Genomic DNA, 15,682 nt, shown 5'->3' with positions numbered 1-15,682 from the left:
CCCAAGAGCTGGAAGATAGAGAAACCTTTACCCCCATATGCCTCTCCTCCCCCTGTTACCCCCTCCTTCCACGAAAGTCCTCCACTGGTCAGACCACCATTTCTGCTACAGAAGTCCCCTCACTTCTCCAGCAAATTCCCAGATAAGCCCAGGAGAGAAGCCAGGGCTGATCCCAAGGGCGGTGATCAATCGGAAACCCCACATTAGTGCCATCAGATTGTCTGTGCTGCGGCCCGCCGTGAGTGCTGGTGAGCACATGTGACGTCTGTGTTGCACGCTCTTGCCCACGCTCCATTTGCGGCTTTCCCTCTGCTGGCAAGTTCCTGCTGACCCTGGTTCCATCAGCCTGGAAGGAGGTGGTCTCCTGTTCTGAGGCCAGCTCACCCCCAACATAGAGCAAAGAGGAGTCGGGGTCGATGGACTGAGAACCAGGAGGGTTCCCCCTCTCCTTCCTGCCCCTTCAGTTACCATGAGGCCTTGGGTAGGTCCCTCCCCGCCCCCGAGCCTCAGTCCCCCCATCTGGGAAAAGAGGCAGGGGCCCTGGGCCTCCCTGTGGCTCCTTAAGCACCAACAGTCTGTGCCCCCCTCCCCTCCCCCCCGGTCCTTCTGGACACAGACCTGGTCCTGCGCGTCCCTGGGCCAGACCCTCCCTGTGCTCCTGTGTGTATGTGAGGGGGCAGGGGCAGGTGGTGTAGCAAAAACATGCTGTAACCTTGACCTCTAGCTATATACGTCTCTCTCCATAAACATCTTTTAAACTGTTTTTCTTCTGTTACGCAAGACCTATGTGTTCTTTAAAGAAAGGACAGCTAAGCAATGGTGAAAATGGTGCTAATGGCACAGTTCCGATAGAGCCGCTGTCTTGGCCAGGCTCCTCAGAAGCAAATCCTGGGACAAGAGTTGATAGGAAGATGCTAAGTAGGAAGTGTCCTCAGGAAAAGCTGGAAGGGGCGTGGGACCAGGGAAGGAAAGGCAGCCGGGGGAACTTTGACTCAGCCCCATGGGGAGCTCTGGCGAGAATCTCTCCAACTACCCAATCAGGGCTGAGGAAGCGGGAGTGTTTACACTGCACACCTGTCAGGCACTGGTAAGGGCTGCCCCAGGGGACATAATTCCCAGGCACTTCCGGCTCTCTGGGTGTGTGTGTGTTCCAGCAGCCTGGGCGGGGTGGGGTGAGTCCTCCGTCAAGAGCCGCGGGGGCTGGCTGCTGGCAGAGAGAGCCCCCAGAGAACATGCCTGATTATCTAGATGGGTCTTAGCGCCGAAGTCCTCTGACGCAATCAGAGTGAACGTTTTCGTGTCTATTCTCCCAGATAGCTTTTGATAGTTGAACGGGGTCACCTCAGCCTTTTAAAGCACTTTCGCAAAGTCTGGCTGGTTTTGTCTTCCGCACAACCCTGGCCGTGGCACAGAGCATGAGTTATCAGGCTGATATGTTACTATTTCATGGCTGAGCAACTTGATGGCCCCAAAGAGTCACTAATTAGTCACAGGTTCCCACAGGGTTAGTAGCAGTGCCAAGAGTAAGATCAAGTGACGTTCGAGCACCTGCCCCATGCCCGGTACCGTGCAAGGTGGGAGGCCATGCTAACCAACCATCTGGAGCTCCCCACTGGCCCAGGAGAGCAGTGACCACACATGCAGGCACCAGCCCGGGACTTCTCCGGTCTCCGCCCCACCTTGACCTTCCACCCCTGGTCTGGCTCCTATAGGTGATCGTGTACGTGGAGGACGTCAATGACGAGGCCCCCGTGTTCACACAGCAGCAGTACAGCCGCCTGGGGCTTAGAGAGACTGCGGGCGTCGGCACGTCAGTCATCGTAGTCCGAGCCACAGATCGAGACACCGGTGAGGCCGGCTTTCCGCAGTCACCCTCCACAAATCGTCCCTCCCACTCCTGTGGGGCTCGTCATCCTTGGGATGCCACAGCCTCCCCCATTCGGCAGCTCCCAGGCTGGGGAGGGGCTCTGGGGACAGTCCTGGTGGCATCCCCACCAGATGCCCAGGCCTAGAAGGATTGGAGTGGGGGAGTTGTCCCAATCTCTGGATGGAGAGAGGGGAGGTCCCAAGCTTGGAAAGTCTGGTCACTGGAGGAGTCGGCAGCTCCTGGCTAGCCTTTGGCTGGGGGCCAGGCAGGATTGGGGGAGGTAAAGGACTTGTCACACAGCTGGCTGAGGCCTGCCCCTCCAGCCAGTGGTGCCTCCGTGTCCTGCGGGCCTGGCTCGGGGCCTGACACATGCAGGCTTCACAAGGGGCAGTGTTCTGGAGTGCTCTGAAGGCAGCCCGGCCCTCACCGAGGACCCCAAGCCCCAGAGACAGCGACAGTCAGCAGTGCGAAACAAAGGAGAACATGGCCAGGTCACGGTGGCCCTCTTCATGGGGCCTGGCTATTTGGGCCTCTGCCCCAAGCCGGGGTTGCAGCCAAAGAGGAGCTCTTTCCTGAGGGGTCCACTGCCCACCCTGGAGAGGCTCCCTGAGCTGCTCCCAGTTTCCCAGCTCCAGCCCCTCCCTCACGTCAGCCCCTCTCGGCATCCCCAGCCCCATTGAGGCACAGGATGGGGTAACGGGGAGATCGGTCTGAAAACTCTCAGATTTGCCGTGCCTTACATGGTGCATTTATACAGTTCAGGCCACCTATGTCACTGTTGCCCGATGGTTCATGGCCTTTTCTGGGTCAGGAATCCTTTTGAGAAATTAGAGAGCTATGTGTCCCTCCCTAGAAGAATACACATCCATTCTGAGTTTTGCAAATGGTTTCAAGAAAGTCTGAGATTTCCTGAGTGGTTTTATGGCCATTCTCCTGGAAGTCTATGGACCTTAGCTAAAGAATCCCAACTGAGCTCCTGGTCGAAGAATGTACCGAGGCCCTGGGATTTGATGTGGAGGAGTGGGGAGGATGGGGGAAGGTGTCCCTGGTTTTAGCACCCTTTGGCTGGAGGGACCAAATAGAGTCTTGGCCACTTCTGAGGGTGCTGCCCCTGTCTCACACTTTCTAGATGAAAGCTCCCCCGTACAAGAGATCCCTAATTTCCCCACTGCTACTTGTCCAAATACCCAAGGCGGGGTGGGGAGAGGGGTTGGTACTTGAGCTTAACTTTAGAGGCCCCAGAAGCAGAACTAAGTCCCTCCAGCATATCTCTCATGCCAAGGCTAAGCCCCAGAGGGGTTGTGATGTTGGGCCTTGCTGTCCACATGGACCTTGGCCCCATCCTCTGCCACGTCTCTCGGGACAACCCAACCCCCAGAGGTGGGGGGACAGTACACACTGGGCAGGCCAGCCAGGGCCCCTCACCCAGTCCTTTGGGGCCAGTAGCAGGTGTGTCGTGGGCATCCTGGGAAGCCACAGGGCAGCCCCACCCCCATCTGGGACTGCACACTCTTGTGTCCTCTTGCAGGGGACGGCGGCCTGGTGAATTACCGCATCCTATCTGGTGCGGAGGGGAAGTTCGAGATTGACGAGAGCACGGGGCTCATCATCACTGTGGATTACCTGGACTATGAGACCAAAACCAGCTACCTGATGAACGTGTCTGCCACCGACCAGGCCCCCCCCTTCAACCAGGGCTTCTGCAGTGTCTACGTCACGCTGCTCAATGAGCTGGACGAGGCCGTGCAGTTCTCCAACACCTCCTATGAGGCGGCCATCTTGGAGAACCTGGCACTGGGCACTGAGATCATGCGGGTCCAGGCCTACTCCATTGACAACCTCAATCAGATCACCTACCGCTTCGACGCCTATACCAGCGCCCAGGCCAAAGCCCTGTTCAAGATAGATTCCGTCACGGTGAGGGAGGCTGGGAGCAGGCACAGCAAGGGCTCTCCTTAGGGGCGGGAAGCACAGTCCTTTTAAAGCTAACCAACATTTCTTGAGCTCCATCTATATGCACGGCACTGGCCTCTCTGTCACAGAGTGTCTTTGAGATAAATATCCCTGTAATGATCCCTCTCAATATTCGGGGGTAAGATAAACTTTCTACCTAGGCAACCTGGTTACCTTCTTGTTATTAGACAATGAGAGCTATGCAAGTCATCACATTTCTCTTTTTACCTTGGCTGTTAGGAAGCTCAGATATAAATTGCTTCGTCAGAATAGCTAGTCTTAGTTAAGTAGCAGCTAGTCTCTTATCTACTATCTGGATCGTACTTTCATCTCTGCTTTGGTGTGTCTTTTATCAGAGTCCCTTCTTTGGAAATAGGCAAGATGTGAATCACTGAAGCGTGCAGGTCTTGTCCTAGGGAATATTGGGATCCCAAAGATGAATGAGACCCTTCCCAGCCCCCAAAGAGTTCATAGACTGGGAAGAGAAGTGGGAATAATGAGGGATGTACATCCGAGCACCACAGGGGAAGATGTGGAAAGAGCTAGAATACAGGTGTAATGGAACTCCCTGGGGCCCGAACACCAGGAATCTTACTGGGCTGGGGAAGCAGGCAGCCTACACGGGTGAGGGGGCACCTGAGCGGGATTTGAGAAAGAAGTAGGATTTGCGCCAACAGAGTTCTGCGGAGATGTTCTGCTGGGCAGAGGGAGCGACGTGGAAGTGGGAAAGTAGGCAGAATGCTGGGGATTAGGGAGGTGTCTGCTTGGGGGCGGGGCGGCCTCTGCCCTGTGGGTACGATGTTGTCACTCTCCCATCTGGGCCCCTCCCTGCAGGGTGTGATCACGGTCAAGGGCCTGGTGGACCGGGAAAAAGGCGACTTCTACACCTTGACAGTGGTGGCAGACGATGGGGGCCCCAAGGTGGACTCCACTGTGGTGAGTGGGACCCCGGGTGAGAGCCCCACAGGTAGAGCCCATCACCGCCCAAGGCACCCCAAAACATCCATCTTCACCAGCCACCCCACACACGGGCCAGGCAGTGGGTGAGGGTTTCGGCCACCCAAGGACAGTTCTGTGGCCGTCATGCCACCCCTTCCCGGGCAGCCCGGGCTGGGGATGAGACCGCAGACCTGTGGGGGGGGGGGGGCGCAGCACAGCCCTGCAGGGAGGGGGCTGGGGGAGCTGCAGACTGCTAACCAGTGGCACCCTTGCCTTTTCTCTCTCTTGGCATCCTGCCGGCTCTGCCCACAGAAGGTGAGTGGCATGTGGACTGGGGCTGTCCCCTGTACTGTGGGCTGTGGCCAGGGCCAGCTCTGTCCCTGTGTGGCAGGCACCTTCCTGCCTCCCCTGGAGACAGACACATGGACAGGCCCGCAGCAGGTTCCTTTCCAGACCCTTCTCAACCACTCCAGTCCCGGCCCCTCTCGGGCACGTTCCCCAGATCCAGCTTTGCTCTTCCTGCCAGCCCGTGGCGGGGGAGGGGCCCTAGCAAGGAGGAGGAAGAACACACAATGGAAGGAACCCGGAGGCTTCATGCCAGCTCTGCTGTGTGATGCAAGCGAGTTGCTCAACTTCTCTGTGCTTCTCTTCCTTGGGTCTAAAGTGAGGATCACGCCAGCAGCCTGAAGCTGGCAGGGGATGGCGGATAAGCAGCCCTTTGAAAACTAGGCCCCAAGGAGCATATGATGGGAGTGGCGTCTGTAAAGGGGAACCTCGCCTTCTCTTGGGGGTTGAGGGAAGGAGCATACTGTGTTGCGGTAGGTGGGAGGTGGGGCCCACGGGGCTGGGGCCTGCGGCATGCTGGGCACAGTGTGAGTCACTGCCCTCGAGGACTCTGGGGCAGAACCACGTGCTCGGAGAATTTTGAGGATGACCGCTGAGGCCAGAGGTGTTGGGCCAGGGTCTTAGGAGGGTAGGACAGGTGGGAGAGGCAGGCAGGGGACCTCAGGCTGGGGGTCGAAATGGGGGTGGTCCCCAGAGGGAAGGGTCTACCAGGGGAGCGTCCTGCAGGGATAACGAGAATATTAACAATGTATTGGGCTCAGGCCCCAGCCAGTCTGGTCTGAGGGCATCTGTCGACCACATGGGGCGTCCAGCTCATCCACGGCCTTGGTTATAGCCACATTCTCACTCCCCACTGGGTCGCTATCACATTAGCCTAGACAGACAGACACCAACCCACTGTCCAGGCTAAAAGCCCAATGCAGCTGCTTGGGGTTCTCCGCCCCACTGCTCCCTGGAGGGGCTCAGTTCCAGTGGCCCTGGTTGTGACTAGTTGTATCCCAAAGCCCCCTCCATCCACGGGGCCAGCCTGGGGTAATGAGGCCAAGAGTAGCCGTGAGCTCTATGGTTCGCCTCGGCTCCCCAGTGTTCCCAGACAGCAGCCGGTGAGCAGAACCCTCAGTGGTGAACTCTAGCCAGGTACCATGTCCCGCACCTCCCAGCTCCGGCTCCTGGCCACCCCAGCCAGAGGAGCTGAGGCTCGGGTTAAGTGGGGCCCTCTCACTGGGCCTCGGCAGCCTGATCTATAAAATGGGCCCAGTTGCAGCTCGCCCCTCATTTTTATGAGGAGTCTGGGACCTGAAGCCAGGCGGAGCCTGCTAAGCAGCCAGGGTGGCCAGGACGCTCCCCACCAAGGCCGCTAGAGCCCTTCTGTAGTCAGGCAGCCCCCTTCCCCCACGCGGGCTGGGGGACACCCTAAGCACACACTCCTATGCAGGCCCCGGACTTCCACGGTCGCTTCACCGTCTTCCAGGAAGCACGACCTGTGGCTTTTTGCTCTGCCCTGGCTTCCTCCCCGGCCCCAGGGCCCACTGCCCCAGAAACACCAGCCCTGTAGGCCCCAGGCACTGTTGGAGGTGCTAGGGTGGAGGCAGGCTGAGGGGCCTTTTAAAGGTGGCACCATTTCCTCTGCAAGGCCGGAACCCCCAAACCACAGCTCACCTATACCTGACTCCTCCCTGACCCCGGCAGCCCCCGTGGGCCCTGGGAGGGGTGGGGAGGCAGCAGGAAGGGGCAGACGGGGGCAGGCTCTTGCATCATACCTTCAGGCCTCTGGGGCCTGGGGGAAGCAGATCTGGACCATGAGGCCCTGGGTGGGAACAGAGAGCCAGATCTAATTCTATAGACCTTGACACCTGCCCTCGTTCTCCCTCACTGAGGCAGACTCTCTGCTGCTGGGAGCACCTCACAGACAACATCACAGTGGTCATCCTAGAGGAAGCACTTACTGTGTGCCAGGCTCTGGGCTGGGCTCAGGGTACAACAGGAAACCAAAGTCAGACATAGCCCCTGCCTTCACAAACATAAGCTACAGCGGCGGAGGGATGTTGATTAAATTATCCCACCAGTCAACGTATGCTATAGGAGAGAGTCTGTAGTAAGATGTCAAGGAAATCGAGGAGGGCTTCCCTGAGGAAGTGACTCAGGCTGAGATCCTCAGAAAGCATAGGGATTTACCCAGCCAAGAAGGAAGAGCATAAAGGCAGAGGGAATAGCATATGCAAACACTCTGCGGTGGGAAACAGTGCAGGAAGCCTGAACAAAGCCTCGAGTGGAGCGAGAGAGTTGGGGGGAATCAGAGCACAGAGGCCTTGTTTGGTTCTGCCCTGAGAATAGCATGGTGGGCATTACTGAGTCCATTTCACAGGGGAGCAGACTGGGGCTCTGGGACTTCGCAGAACGCCCTGGCCAAAATCATGATGGATGGGCAAAGCCTTGGCACGTGAGCTCATGCCAGTCTGCCAGGCAGGAAGCAGGACGAGGATCACCCTGTACCACCCCTGAACTTCTTGTTTGCTCGTTCATTCCCCAAAGCATCCTGGTGCTATATGTGTTTTGTCCCCACTTTCAGCTAAGGAAGTGGAAAATCAGAGAGGTTGAATCATTCTGTCCAAAGTCACACAGCTAGTAAATGGGGGAGTTGGCCCTGCCTCCAAGCCTGGGCTTCTTGCCCTGCAGTTCTGACAGCTCCCTAAAGATACGGAGGCGTGGCTAGGATGGAGAAGAAGGAAGACCTGATAGGAGGGGAAGGACGTAGGGGGTTTCCTCTGTGGCCGGGAGGTGTCCCCCGGCTCTCCATGGGGGCCTATGTATGCCCAAGACAGGCAGGCAGGCCTGGGAGCCCTGTACCCCAGGCCCAGGGAAGGAGGGGATGAGGTCTGGCTTGGGGCAGGGCGGTGGGAGCAAGCCCTTCCCACCCCATCTGAACCTTCCCCTCGATGAGCTGAAGGGGCTCGTGGCCATCCGTGGGCTGGAAGCAACAGTCACAAAACAATACTCAGTCTGCGTGCAAGTTGCAAGTTTCCAGTTTCTATCTGACATTGGGAGATTCCTCTCCTCTCCCCACTGGGACCACCCGGCTACCTCAGGGCCCCCTCTTGTTCCAAAGCCCCGTTTCTGTCCCTCTAATCCAGATGTACCGACGGAGAGGCCTTCGGGCAAGATCTGGCTGCCAGATGTGTTTTGACCAGCCGGCACATAAGTTTTTCCTTTAATTTTTATTAATCACCATGTAATTCCTCATGAAAATCTGGATTCTGAGTTCCTCTTAAAAAACAGGAAGCTCTGCCGATGCCAAGCTGGCATTCCTCACTGGATTTTTTTTTTTGCTGAGTAGCCTCTGTCCTCTTTAGCCAAGGCCCATGCCTTCCAGCTCTCAGCCCCACCACCTCTGAGTCCCCCCCAGACCCCCACCCTGCTGTCCTGACCCCAGCATTTGAGTGTGTGCAGCCCTCCCCCATCGCACTGCGAGGAAAAATGTCCTCAACACCTCCGTGTAAAGTCCCAGTCGGCCCAGGCAGGCTCTGAATGCTAGCTGACTTTCTGGAACTGGCAGAGCTCTGGGCCCCAGTCGGCCCACGGTGGGAGCCTGGTGTTTGGAGCCAGGAAGCGGAAGGAGGCGGTAGGTCTCTGGCTGCCTTCCCCCCAGGTCTATATCACGGTGCTGGACGAGAACGACAACAGTCCCCAGTTTGACTTCACCTCCGACTCGGCCGTCAGCGTGCCCGAGGACTGCCCCGTGGGCCAGCAGGTGGCCACCGTCAAGGCCCGGGACCCCGACGTTGGCAGCAACGGGCAGGTGGGCAGCAAGTAAAAGTGCTGGCTCTTCCCTGTCGGTAGGAGGCTCCCTCCACCAGAGGAGGGGCAGTCAGGCTCCACCTGGCCCCAAGGCAGCGCCGCCCTGCCCTCACCCCAGTCCGTGGTCAAGGAGAGGAGGCAGAGCTGTGCTGGCTGTTGGCCCTGCCTGGGTCAAGTGAACATGGAGCCCGAAGGCCGGTCACAGCTCCGCCCCCCACAGCAAGCTGAAAGCAGAGGGGTTCACCCTTCCCGCTGACTCCTTCGTCACCAGAGCCACGAACCACTCGGGATCTCAGCCCTGTGTGCCAGCCCTTCCCATGTGGCCCCAGGTCTCAGAGAGGACTTGCTCCTCTTCCCTCCTGCTTTGGGGGGCCTGTCCCACGGCAGGAGGTGCTCCCTCCACACACACGCCGGGTTTGGATGACCCGGCGCACAAGGAGGACCGGGGATACTAGTCTTCCTGCTGCTTTAATCTGTCCTGTGAATCAGGGGGTATGTTTGAGGAAGTTCCACCATTTAAAAATGGCTTGCTCAGGGCGCCTGGGTGGCTCTGTTGCTTAAGTGGCCCACTCTTGATTTCGGCTCATGTCATGACCTCAGGGTCATGAGCTCAAGGTCCACATTGGACTCTGCACCGAGCGTGGAGCCTGCTTAAGATCCTGTCTCCCTCTGCCTCTGCTCCCGCAAAGATGGCTTGCACACCTCTGGGGGGGGGCTGGCTTTGGGGTCAGAAGCACAGACGTTCAAATCTTCATTCTCTTGGTCATTTGCAAGCTGTGTGACCTAGGCCAGTTGTCACATGTTTCTGAGCCTCCTGTCTGCAAACTGAAAAGAGCATCTCCCTCTGACCGCTGCTGTGAGGGCCAGGTGGAACCCATGTCACACTACGGCTCGGGCCTGCTTCTAGCGGGGCCCCCAGAAGTCTCAGTACCTCCCCACCCCTGTGCTGGGAAACATCCACGCCGTGGGACTCACACCCACTCTTCTGGCCCCCAGGCCATTAATGCTGACCTGGAAGAGGCCCCCAGGAACCTGCCACAGGTCCTGCGCTGCCTCGGTGGGCCTGCCGCACACGTTTTGAAGGGTGCCATCACCTCTGTGTCTAATGTTCCCTTTCCAAATGCCCTTACTGAGCAGAGGGCCTGGGAGGGCAGGGGAGAGACCCTTGGCCTGACCTGGTGGCCTGTCCTCCCCACTTTCTCACCCCTCACCCTCCCTCCTCCGTGACAGGTGGTCTTCTCCCTGGCCTCTGGCAACATCGCTAGGGCCTTTGATATTGTCACCACCAATGACTCCGTTGGCGAAGTGTTTGTGGCCAGGCCTCTGGACAGAGAAGAGCTAGACCACTACATCCTCAAGGTGGGAACCGCCCTGCCCTAGGGTCTCTGTTGACCAGGAGAGAGCTTGGCACAGCCTGGCAGTCAGCTTCCTGTGTCACTGGTCCTCAGGGGGCCCAGAGCAGGGAGCAGCAGAGGTGTCTGTCCCTGCCACAGGAGCCAGGAGAGAAAGCCTGGCAGAGCTGATAGAGCCCTGACTCTTCCAGAAACAGTGTGACTTTGGGCAAGTTGTTTACTCTCTCTGGGCCTTGGTTTCCCCTCTTGTACAATGGGCAGGAGAACCCCTCTCTGGCTGCCTCTGCCTAGCTGGGAAGGAAGCGCAGGTGTGAGGAGTCACAAAGGCCGCCATTATTGCTGAATTGCTGCGGCTGGCCTATTTCCTGAGGACTCTGGGGGACCCAGGGCTGCCTTTCTGCGGGGGTCTGACCCTGGAGAGTACTTTCTGCTGCCCCACAGGCACCCAGGAAGCATCCAGGCTCCCAGGGACAGGCTCAGGCTATGGGGAGAACTCCAGGTCACTGCTGAAAAGATTATAGGAGGCTCTCTCTATTTGCCAGGGGTCAGATAGGCATGCGTGGAACAGAGGTGTTTGAAGCTAGAGGCAGGAGCCCGGGATCTAGTCACAGGCCCAGGTCATGGTCAGGGGCTGGCACAGCCCAGAATACAGTCAGGGGTAGGATCAGGAGGTAAAGACTGGGCACGCCGGAATCAGATTCCAAATGGTGGGGCAGAAGGCAAAATCCTGGGGAGAGCCCAGGGCTGGCAGGCCACACAGGGTCAGGTATGGACCCACGAGCCTCTCTGTCCTCCTGATCCTCCCCACTGGGCAGACTGCCCTTTCAGACTCCATATTCCCGATCCTTCCCCTACCTTTAGCCCTGAATCCAGTCCTCTCCCTCCTCCAGGTTGTAGCATCCGACCGTGGCAGCCCTCCACGGAAGAAGGACCACATCCTACAGGTGACCGTCCTGGATGTCAATGACAACCCTCCAGTGATCGAGAGCCCTTTTGGGTACAATGTCAGTGTGAACGAGGTGAGGGCAGCTCTCGAGTCCGTACAGCTGGATGTCCAGGGTGGGCAGTGGGTGTGAGTGACCATGACGCAACTGTTTTAAGTGTCTGTCTGGCCCGCGAGGCTCTCGGGTCTGGCAGGTGGGGGCCTGGCGCACTCATTCACAATTCCCACCCTAATGCCGGCTCCCGGAACACAGTATCTTTTTGTGGGAGGTGTGAAGAGGAGACAAGAGGAGAGAGAAAGAAGGAAGTGGCCTTTCACCACCGATAGGGAAATGGGATTTATCCCCAGGAGAGCTGCTTTTAAACAAGCAAAGCATTTACTATTCATTCTTAAGACTGAGCCCCGAGGGAAGTTTTTGCTGCAGCACCGCTGGGTATCGGACCTGGTTGGACGTCCATGAAAGCAGGGTGGTAGGGGGCTTTAAAGGCCAGGTCTCAGGCCAGGCTCCCAGGATTCAGACCCGGGCTCTGCCCCTGACAGGCTGTGTGACTGGCATACATGCTTTCTCTGTACCTCAATTTTCTCATCTGTAAACGGGAATGATGTCATGCCTACCCCATAGGGTTCCAGAGAAGCGTCGGTGAATTCACGCAGCCCGGCCTGTAGTGGGTGCCCACAGCATGGTCACCACCAGCAGCTTCATCCTCCCCCTCGGTGCGCCACAGTAGACAGAGCAAAGCTTTCTAAAGGCCCAAGTGAAGCCCTTGGGCTCCCAGGAGCAGGTGCTAGCCTTTGCCCTGGGGGGGCTTTGCATCCAGAATGACCTTTTTCCTGCTCTCCCCGCAGAACGTGGGTGGGGGTACTGCTGTGGTCCAGGTGAGAGCCACCGACCGTGACGTCGGGATCAACAGCGTCCTGTCCTACTATATCACTGAGGGCAATGAGGACATGACCTTCCGCATGGACCGGATCAGTGGTGAGATTGCCACACGCCCTGCCCCGCCGGACCGCGAGCGCCAGGGTTTCTACCACCTGGTGGTCACCGTGGAGGACGAAGGCACCCCCACCCTGTCGGTGAGTAATAGGGAGGGGAGGGTGCTTGAAGGACCAGCTCCACCTTCTGGGGTGGGGCTGGGAACAAGAGGGGTGGGAGCAGAATGTGCCCTGGGAGAATCTTTGATGGCTCCTCTATTGTGCCTTTAGAAGGTCTGCCTGTGAGTATTTATGGAGGACCCGCGTGTGTATTTATGAGGACCGCGTGTGCAGAACTCACGTGCTAGTTGTCCTGCACCCACAGCCGCTCAGAGCCTCTGTTCAGCCCTCTTTGCTTACACAGCAATTCTATGGGATGGTACAGAGTGAGCCTAGCCCTTCGGGCCTGGCCAGCCGCCACACCACTGGTCAAGCTGTGTGCCCACGAGACTGCATTCACCCACACTCCATGCCAGATAGGAAGAGGTGCTCTCTGGCCTCTTGCCCTCTGTCACGTTGCTGTGACACGCTGTCGCGGTATGTTCTGGTTGGAAGGGACTGATGTCCTCGGTCCCGCTGGTGGTTGAATGGCCAGAGCCTCCGCCCAAGGCAACATGCAAGGTTGGAGAAGGAGGTGCCTGCAGGACTGGATGGCGAGATGGTCAGGGGGCGACGGGCTGGGGTGGGAGCCATTGTACACTGAGGGTGGGGAATTTGGAGTAAGGAGCCCTGTAGACTGGCTGTGCGATCGCCGGCAAGTCAGAACCTCTCAGAATGTGGGTCTCGTCATCCGTACAGAGAGATGATATCTCCTATGAGATGGTGTCTGGGGAGTTGAATTAGCTCATGTCTGCGGAAGTGCTCAGTAAGCCCTGAGGAGAGCTACGTATGGCTCTCCAGCTACGTATGGCTGCGGTAATTCGGCATTGCAAACCGAACCAAATGGAGACATGAACACAACCATTGACTTCGCGACAGCTCTGCCCAGTGGCAGTGAGACCTGGTTTAGCTGGGCTCCCACCTGTGTCGGGGTTGGGGAGGGGCAGCTGTGGGTCATTGGATGGTTGGGGTTCAGCTGGGGTGACAGGGCCACCTGTCTCTCCTCTTCCAGGAGGCTAGCCCATGCTTGTTCATACGGAGCTAGAAAGGGTCCAGGAGAGACAGTGGAAGCATGCAAGGCCTCTTGAGTCCAGGCTTGGAACTGGACTGAGGTTACTTCTAGCACATTCTGTTGGCCAAAACAAGTCACAAGACCAGTACAGGTTCAAAGTGTGGAGAAATACACTCTATCTTTTGAAGGAACAAGTTGCAAGTGAGTTGTAAAAAGTGTGGATACGGGAAGATGTAAAGGATTGGGGACATTTTTGTACTTTGTCCACCTTGGGAACCCGATCGTAAATAAGGTCTCAGCCCTGTCCCTTTGCCCTCTACAGGTGACCCTGTTAGACCCTCCCCTTTGGCAGCAGCACTATGGACTGTGGGGTCAGAGCAGGCCTGGGCTGGGCTGTTTATCTGCAGTGTCTCTGGGGAGGATGGTGGAATTTGACCCATCCCGGGAAAACACATTCTGAGATGCTGAGGCGATGGGACTGGCTCTGGGCACACCCTGGGCATCCTCAGCTCCATAGCTGCCAGTGTCCCCATTAACATTTCAGCCATTCCCACCCAGTGAGCCAAACTGAGGCATGTTTACAGGACACATACAACTACCTGAGGGGGGAACAGGTTGGGATATCAGTTACTGTGGTGACATGGAAGGACTCTGTTTTGACAATCCCTCCCTAACTGCACCCGGCTTCAGGGCAAGGCATCATCCTGGTCATCTCACCAATGGCATTTAGAGATGTGTTTGGCTACAAGTGACAGAAACTTAACTCTAGAGTCATCAATGAATCAGAATGCATTTTATTCACATAACAAACCTCTGGAGAGAATTACAAATGTTGGTTTTGTACTCAGTGATGTCAGAGTTAATGCCTCTTGACCTTTCCCCCATGGTGCATAATGGCTGCTAAAGCACCAGCCATCATGTCAGCATATGAGGCAGGAAATAACAAGAAGACAAAGAGCTATGCAAGCCATTTCTGCCCCTTTATCAAGAAAGCAAAAGTTTTTCCAGAACTACTCTCTAAAGTTCCACCTCTGCCTTTGGCCAGAAAATGTTCATAGGGGCACCCTCGCTGCAAGGGAGATTGGAAAAAATGACAGGATTGTCGGGACTAGCTCATTACGTGGGAGCCAGATACATCACCGCCTCAAACAAAAGCAGAGTTTGTCGTTGAGGGAAGGATAGAGACTAGATCTGGGGTGGGAAACTGAGAGCACGTGCCGTCCTCCTGCTCCCCATCCCGACCTAGGCCAGTGAGCACACGGACCTCACCCCTGCTCCCCCATCCCCCGCATCCCACAGTTCTAGAGTTTCCTCGGGAGGCAGTCAGTGACACCCATGACATTCTGAGACCCTGAGTGTTGGAGGTGACCTATGGCTTCCTTTTGGTTTTCAGAAGAAAGGACAATTGGGGAAACGTGAAATCACCCCAGCCACATTTAACCACCAGGAATGGGTGGGCCACTACTCAAGCGGTTCCTGCAGAACTTAGGGCCGGTCCCCATGGCCAGAAAGAGTTTCTGTTGACAGACACCCCACCCCCCACCCCGCCCCACCCCGCTGATATTCTGGCCCCGCCTTGAAGGAGATCTCAGGCTCTCCAGCCCCTTGGTAAGACTATGGGAAGTTGGGTGGTGAGAAGTATAATCTCCCTTTCTCTACCTTCCTCATTCTGGCCATCATCAGCTCGAGCCCCGGAAAGCACCTTCCAGATGACTCGGACCAGGCCTGGGCTTCCCTGAGGCCATCGCTGAGGAAATATGTGTATGGCTCCTGGGCTGTAACACCATGACACAGACAAACAGCGTCAGGTGCAGCTGGGCAAAGATTTACAGCAGACGTTTTTCAGGTCAAAAAGAATCTATCCTTTCAACTTGTTCTCCTGTTTCTTCAGGTTGAGGAAAGATCCCTGGTATTTGACTTCCGTAAGGGACGTGCGACGGTGAGGAATTGCGGTGACCGCAGGAGAGTAGCTGAGAACTGAGCACTAGAACATAGGTGTCCGTCCGTTCGTTCAGGCAGCGGGTGTTCCCTGAGTGCCCTCTCTGTGCCAGGCACCAGGGTCCAGGGAGGAAGCAGTGTCGGTCCCTGCCGTGGTAAAACACAGCCGAGGAGGGAAGGCAGTGAGGCTGTCCAAGCGTAGGGGCCAACGTGCAGATGGGCCTGCATTCAGGAGCGCTAGCAAGGGCTTGGGGAAGGCTTCTCGAAGGAGGTGACACCAGGCTGTCTTGTCACTCAGCCATCATTAGCACAACAAAGCATATCCTGGACCCCTGAACCACCTGAACAAAGGCCTAAGAGTGAGCAATCACCAGGGGTGGGTTCGAGTTGCTGCGGCGCAGTTCAGGCCCGTGGCAGGATTCAGAGCCAAGAGTGCGGCTCTCTGTGTATATATCCTCCCGGTGACA

The 15,682-nt window shown here is 57.1% G+C and overlaps 1 protein-coding gene across 8 annotated transcripts in view; it reads left to right on the top strand.

Annotated features, from left to right (window-relative positions):
- Positions 1-15,682, top strand: part of CDH23 (cadherin related 23) — a 404,613-nt gene that overhangs the window by 319,710 nt on the left and 69,221 nt on the right. For all 8 annotated transcript variants that reach the window (XM_087863049.1, XM_087863048.1, XM_087863050.1 and 5 more), the window contains 7 exons: positions 1,713-1,848; positions 3,396-3,784; positions 4,655-4,756; positions 8,751-8,900; positions 10,130-10,258; positions 11,142-11,270; positions 12,041-12,268. In XM_087863049.1, coding sequence (XP_087719175.1) covers positions 1,713-1,848; positions 3,396-3,784; positions 4,655-4,756; positions 8,751-8,900; positions 10,130-10,258; positions 11,142-11,270; positions 12,041-12,268 — 1,263 coding nt within the window. The remainder of the gene's footprint in view (positions 1-1,712; positions 1,849-3,395; positions 3,785-4,654; positions 4,757-8,750; positions 8,901-10,129; positions 10,259-11,141; positions 11,271-12,040; positions 12,269-15,682) is intronic.

Source organism: Ursus americanus, chromosome 6 (genome assembly GCF_024610735.1).
Source record: "Ursus americanus isolate L20-20 chromosome 6, mUrsAme1.1.p, whole genome shotgun sequence".
Classification (NCBI taxonomy): domain Eukaryota; kingdom Metazoa; phylum Chordata; class Mammalia; order Carnivora; family Ursidae; genus Ursus; species Ursus americanus.
Note: the sequence above shows the minus strand (reverse complement) of the source record. Positions and strands in the feature narration are given on the sequence as shown.